Raw genomic sequence first — 6865 nt, 5'->3', positions numbered from 1 at the left:
GGGGGGGGGGGGGGCACCTAAGGGCCACGCAGTGATGTTTGAAATGGACCGCATCAAAAGGCAGTGCACGAAAAGAAGAAAAACTAGCATTAAAACTGGACCATATCCCACTCGGTATGGGTCGCTTTTGCTCTGGCCGGTCCGGTATCGGGTGCCAGTAGCCCGGTGGCCTTGCCGGAGCGGGGGAGCGGGTGGGGCCGCACGGTATATACCGCTCTCTTACTGTGCTCGAAAACGTCGTCGTCGGGGGAACCAGAGCCGCGCTAGCGCGCAGGGGCGCAGGAGGAGGCCGGACCTGGCGTCGGGACAACGGAAGTGGATTACAGCGGATTACGTGCGATCGGAATACTAGAGAGGGGCGCGGCCGGCGTGTGGCGTACGCCGCCCACTGTGGCCGGCGGGCGCCAGCGCCTGTCGCCGCGCGGTCTGGACCCTGCGATATGGGCTACTAGGACAACGTGTCGGTGTGGATGAGAGGTCAATGAGAGCTCCGCAAGGTGTCAATGACCATAGTCTCACCTTGCGGGTCCTGTGCCGCCGGCCGCTGGAGGACCAGACCTTGGCCCTCGTCGCAGGCTAACGCGCGCCTGCGATCGAGGAGTGAGTCCCAGGTAGGGCTGTGCGATATCACTATATTTTGATATCGATACGATGTCGTCTGATATCGGACGATATCGACTTCTCAATACGATATCGATATCGAAATATCTAGGTTGCTCGATAGTGAGATATATCGCTCTATATATCGACCATTTTCCAACATATCGTTTCTCGATATGGTTCGATATTGCGATATAACTCGATGTGTTATCGAGATTCGATTCGACGCATCGAGTCGATATCGACGTACGTGGTCGATATCGTATCGCGAAATCAAAATCTGGATATCGCACAGCCCCAGTCCCAGGGTGCCCGGAGCGGCGGGGTGCGGCAGCGTGCGGGCCATACGGGCTCTCCCAGCCGTTATGGCGTTTCCTGGTGTGTAACTCGGCGTCACAAACACCTAATTACCGTGGAAAGGCGCTCCGTGTGTTTGGGATCGGCTGGTGAGCGAAGCCTCCGCACCGCCGCCGGCAGGCCAGGCCGCCGTTAAACCACCGTCGTGCGCGTTCGTTCGTTACCGGCCGCGCATGCGCCACCATGTCCCACACTATAAAATACAAAACCGCTTCGCCGATGGTTATATATTTTTTTAGAGTCGCCTGACTCGCCGACGTCAAATAGATGTCTGAATTAGGAGCGTACGCGCCTGCTTTCGCGATGATGCCTATTGCCTGTAGCAAATGGAAGACTGCGCTGCTGCTGCTCGCCCCTCCGAGAGGCATTGCTGCAACGTCCATCTTTTACCCCCTCCGCCTGCGGATCGAAAGAGTTATCGACTGGACTGATCAAACGCCCCACTTATTTTTTCTTCCTTTTAATATACCGCGTAAACTTTGCAAGCAAGCAAGCAAGCTGCAGACCGACTTACGCTTTCAAGTCGAGTTTCTTTCAAAAATAAAATAAAATAAATTTATATATTTGCAGAAGAGCAGTTTCTTCCCCCCATGAGCCGCCGCCAGTCGGAGTCGCGCGCAAGCAAGCCCCAAGCGGAGCGTGAAAGTGTCCTTGAACCTGTCTGTCTGCCGCACCTCTCCCCTCCCCGCCACCGCCGCTCCCCGCCTTGTGATGTCACTGAGTGCATCGCTCGCGCCATCCGGCGGGGAGGGAAGCGAGGGGAAAGAGGGGAGGGCAATGATGCACACCGCTGCACTGCCATTCAAGGTTATGCGTATAGCTCTCTCGCTCTCTCTCTGTCGGTGTTTTCCTTTTCTTTCTTTTCCTAACGCGCCACGTCACTTTCCTTTTCGACGCGCCCGCTCATCTCGTCGCTGTATAGGTGGTGTCGTTTGTGAAGCAAGTCACTCCGAGTACAAGGAAGGGGAAGGTGAAAGAAGGGGGGGGGTATAGAAGGAGGAGATGGAGTGAGTGGATCAATCCGGAATCAAAATAAAGAAAGGCCTCCCGGTCATTGCCGCCGTCCAACAGCGTCACGCGCGCGCGCGCGTGTGTGTTTTACACGGCGACGACTGTCCGTGGCCCCGATCCGTCGTGGACAAACACAGTGCAAGCATGTTGTCGCTATGCCGTCGCCATCCCCCCATAACCTCCCTCCACCCTCTCATGTCGTCGTCTCGTGTTTCCAGAGGTGAGAAACGCCATGGACTTCCGCCGTTGAGGTTACCTCGCCCATGGCGGACTCCGTAGTACTATACGTACTCCCGTGGCACTGCGCCGCCGCCCACCACCGCGCCCCGCCCGCGGTGCCCCGCCGACACCGACGAGGGCCGATGTTTACGCCGCCTCGGTTCAAAGAGCAATTGGCCACTTTGTATGAACTTGTGCCGGCGGGGAGGTCCCTCCCGCAGTGCGTCTTGCCCGCGCCACCTCTCCCCACCACCACCACCACCACCACCGTGATGATATCGTTTTGCAACTTCGATTTTGTCGTGTCGACATCTTTTATTTCGATATCCTTATTTCAACAACATCCCGTTATTGATTTTCTCAAGCCTTCGATCTTATCTTCTCACCTCCACGTGCCGCACCGCCCGGCCGTCGGGAAGTTGTCGCAAACTCAGATCGAATATGAGTAGTGATTGTGCTCATGTCAGTTGAGCTCGTCGTGTCACCGCCCGCCCGCACATTCTCTCCCTCTCGCCCTCTCTCAGACACAGACACAAACACCCGCACGCACACACACACACGCACGGACGGGACTGCGCCCCGGTTACATACATGCTCAGTAGGACACACTCGCGAACACCACCGTCCCCCTGGTAAGTACGTATAGTATAACGTGACCTGCTCCTTGCGCCCGCCGCATGCGCGCGACTTGGATGCTGCCCCCGCCCCCGCACCGTCCTGCTCGGTTCACTATATCACTTTCATGCGGATGCAGGGTGTGCCGAGCCCGAGTCGAGCCCGAGCCGAGCCGAGGCGCGGGAAAGAGAACCGAAGCGAATCAACGTGACCGCCGGCCGGCAACTCCGCTGCTGCTGCTGCTGCCAGCCCGACGAGAGGGAATCTGACCGCTCTGCCTCTTTACTTTTATTCTCTGGGTGCGCTTTTTATTATTTTTTACAATGTAATTGGAGGGACCGCGTTACGTCAGGACGACGACGGCCTTGCGCGCGTTTTAAGCGGAAGGTAGCGGCCGCTGGGGGGAAAGGAGCTTCCAGCGTGGGGCACACTACACGCACACACACACACGCAGTGTTGTATTGGAGTCTACCGAGCATAACGGCTGCCCAGCCCAGCGGGCCCACTGGGGTTGTTTCATCGACCACACTAAAGCGCCGACCGTCGCCATCGCAGCCCCGAGGCCGCGATTTTCGAACCTCTGCAACACCATGGACGTTATCGAACCGACGGTGTCTTCCTCAAACTTAACCCAGCCGGCCGCCCACGTCCACTACCCCAATTTCACGTCCTCCGCTCTCTCCTCTGGGCGTGCCGTTGTCGTTCGGGGATTGCATTCAAATCCGAAACATCGACGCTCCTATCGAGCACGAGTGCTACGCATATTTGGAATTTAAAGGAAGAAGTTAGGTAACGGCGAGAACGGGCGGGAAGGACTTCGACAGCACAAATGCGTCCCCCGCTTTGGGAACATCGCCCCCGAAAAAAAAGAGGGCGTTCCTTGTCCTTCTTTCCTTCCGTCACAAAGATTCTGTTCAGGACTTGTGCAGTCCCGTTCCGTTGTAACCGCTGCGGCGGTGGCCCGTCGCTCCCGGTCGAACTATTGCGCAACTAAATGCGGGTCTCAGGCCGGCGAGCATCCCATCCCCATTACACTAAACCATCGCCACTGTCCTGGGCAGGCCTGGCCGGCGCTGTCGTCGTCCAGCCCGGGGCAGAACGGCGCGCGGCGCGACGCGAAGCGATCCGACGGCGGATGCGACTTTCTCGCGGTGGGCGGGTGCAAAGCGAGGCCGCGGGGCGAGAGCAGGAGGATCAGAAAGAGATGCAGAAGAAGCAGGAAGAGGAGCAGGAGGATGATCAAAAGTAGAAGGATGAGCAGGGGGATGAACAGGAGGAGGATCAAGAGCAGGGGGTTCAAGAGGAGGAGGAGTAAGCTGATGAGCAGGCAGAGGATCAGGAGGAGAAGGTGGCGGAGCAGGAGGAGGAACAGGAGGAGGAGCAGGTGGAGAAGAAGGAAGAGGAGCAGGAGTAACAGGAGGCGGAACAGGAGGCCGGTCAGGAGAAGCAGGATCAGGAGGAGGATCAAGAGCAGGAGGGGGATCAAGAACAGGGGGAGGATCAAGAACAGGAGGAGGATGAAGAGCAGAAGTCGGAGCATGGGGAGGAGGTGGAGCAGGAGAAGGAGGAGGATCAAGAGCAGGGGGTTCAAGAGGAGGAGGAGTAAGCTGATGAGCAGGCAGAGGATCAGGAGGAGAAGGTGGCGGAGCAGGAGGAGGAACAGGAGGAGGAGCAGGTGGAGAAGAAGGAAGAGGAGCAGGAGTAACAGGAGGCGGAACAGGAGGCCGGTCAGGAGGATCAAGAGCAGGAGGGGGATCAAGAGCAGGAGGGGGATCAAGAGCAGAATGAGGATCCGGAGCAGGATCAAGAGCAGGATGAGGAGCCGGAGCAGGATCAAGAGGTGGAGGAAAGCGCAGCAGGATGAAGCTCCATCACATGCGATGCGGCGCGCCGGCGCAGCCTCCTTCATCACAGTTTATCTCACCCTATTTACCATCGCGCCGCTTCCTCGGGCGCCGCATGCGTATGGGACCGGGGGAGGAGCTCCCACGGCGGCGCCCGGCCCATCGACACGTTGGCGGGGCGTGGCGGCAGGACGGCTGGGAACTTGCACCCCGCAGACCCGTTCACAGCGCTGCAGCTGTTACGGGTCACAATTCGTCCCCGGCTCCCGATTCCCTGCGGAATCGCGCGAGTGAGAGAAGACGCAGAAGAAGGGGTGTAAGAGGCAACGTGACTAGGTCTTTTTCTTTTCACTTTTACCATATGTTTCAGTGTCTCTCAAAAACAGCTCCGGTGTTCAAGACCACCACCACCGGGGGGTGTTGTCCTCCCACGCACTCGAATCCTTGGGCGTCCGGCAGTGCGGTGCCCTGCAGCTGGGCACGCCCGCCCGCCCCGCCCAGCCCGCCTCCCTCCAGGACCCCGTCCAGCGCGCCCCGCCGCCCCCACCATCCTCCCCGCGGCCGCGGCGCCGGTCCGAGGTATAAAAGCGTCGGGGGGCCCCGGCACTCGGTCAGAAGTGCTGTACGTTGCGGTAGAGGTGTGCGTGTGTGAGTGAGTGTGTGCGTGTGCGTGATCTGTTAAACTCGGCCGAGATGTTGCTCAAGGTGAGTAAAGGTGCCTGGTGTTCTCCGTGATTGTGTGTGTCGTGCTCCCCTGAGCTGTCGTGAGATCTCGCGACTGTGCTGCCCAACCGATCATCACCAAACCGTGGATATCGCTGAATAGCAGTGTGAGCAGCAGCAAGCAAATGAGGGCGCAGCGCGGCATTTGGCCGCGAATATAGTACTGAAAACCCAAGAATGGGAATGTCGCACACTTCTTGGAGCGTGAATTGCAATTCGCCCACTTGCACAAGTAAAGGTATAAATTCTCGCACACTTGCAAGTATTATTAACGGAAATGCACATGTCTACAAGAAAGTGTGTGTCATTCCTCTTGGCTTTCCTGAGCAGGGACGCCATACACCGCAATGCGTCTACGACTTGCATCGCACCCTCGGCGACACACCGGAGGGCCTTCACGTTATCGCCCGGGGGGGGGGGGGGGTCAGAAGCACAAGTTGCTCGATCCTCGTCGTCGGCAGGGTACTTGTGCCCGAGAAGGATGTCAAGGGGATGTCGTAAAGAGACCGCGCGGGGTGGTGTGGTGGTGGGGGGATCACCCGGAGAGAACAGAGGGATGTAATGGGGATGCGCGCGTCTTATGAAACGCCGGCCAGCCTCTCTCGGCGCGGTCCAGCGAGGGCTCACCATCGTGCCCCTCGCCGGCGCGGCCAGCGTGATGCGATACGCGTGACGTAACGACAGGGACGGCCGCGTCGCTTCGTGTAAACGCCCCTACCCTCCTCGCCTCCCCGGCCCGCCGCCGCCGCGGGCTTACGGGCGGCAGCGTCCAACGGGATGAGAGGAGGCCTGCGCGCGGCTAGTTACGGTGCCGGCGGCGGCGGCGGGGTGCTTTGAGCAAGGAAGTCGCGTAAAGCAATCAGAAAATCGACAACACGGTCCGCGTGTGCGATTCGGTGCGGAGAAAGAGAGTGTGCGTGCGTACGTGCGTGTTGACCATAGGGCGGACCAGGGTTGACGTTTGCGGAAGTTGGCAACGATGCACGATTCGATGGGCACTTCCAGGGTCCATGCTCTACTCCCAGAAAAGAGTATGGTCGTGAACTCAGTTTTCCAAAGCAATCGAACACGTCATGATTTAGGACCCACGCGGTACTCCCGAGGCAAGACCCACTCGAGGCCCACCCGAGGCCCGCCACCCGTGGGAGTCGTCGCGATGGTCCCGATCCGATCGAATGGGGGCGCGGGGCGCGGGGCCGGGCCGTCGGGCCGATGATCCGATGGCCCACGCATCACATACGGGGCCGGCGGGGCCCCCTGCTCTCCGTTCGCTATTGTCACTACTCTGGGTACCCCCCCCCCCTCTCTCCCTCTCTCCTCTCTCGGTGCATCTCCGTGCCGCATTCTTCTTACCTAACAGCGCCACACAACCGAGCGCTTGGAGGAGAGGAGATTCCCTCCCGTCCGCCCCTCTCGCGAAATGATCACTGATCGGCGATACTCCACTCTCCATCGCCCCTCTCCCCCTCCCCCTTCTCTCTCTCTCTCTCTCTCTC

At 59.2% G+C, this 6865-nt stretch overlaps 2 protein-coding genes across 2 annotated transcripts in view; both read left to right on the top strand.

The window, feature by feature from the left end:
* Window positions 1–4189: 4189 nt before the first annotated feature.
* Window positions 4190–4666, top strand: LOC127750955 (glutamic acid-rich protein-like; the record flags this gene model as incomplete). The annotated part of the gene is given in 2 exon segments (XM_052273697.1): window positions 4190–4387; window positions 4523–4666. Coding segments are annotated over 2 exon segments (342 nt in total), but the record flags the coding sequence as incomplete, so codon positions are not given.
* Window positions 4667–5248: 582 nt separating this feature from the next.
* LOC113218378 (cuticle protein) overlaps window positions 5249–6865 on the top strand; it is a 7900-nt gene continuing 6283 nt past the window's right edge. Inside the window, exon 1 of the mRNA XM_052273699.1 lies at window positions 5249–5351. Within this exon, the coding sequence (XP_052129659.1) occupies window positions 5340–5351 (12 nt within the window). The 5' untranslated portion in view covers window positions 5249–5339. The remainder of the gene's footprint in view (window positions 5352–6865) is intronic.

This window comes from Frankliniella occidentalis, unplaced genomic scaffold (assembly GCF_000697945.3).
Source record: "Frankliniella occidentalis isolate FOCC.00 unplaced genomic scaffold, Focc_3.1 Scaffold294, whole genome shotgun sequence".
NCBI lineage: Eukaryota > Metazoa > Arthropoda > Insecta > Thysanoptera > Thripidae > Frankliniella > Frankliniella occidentalis.
Note: the sequence above shows the minus strand (reverse complement) of the source record. Positions and strands in the feature narration are given on the sequence as shown.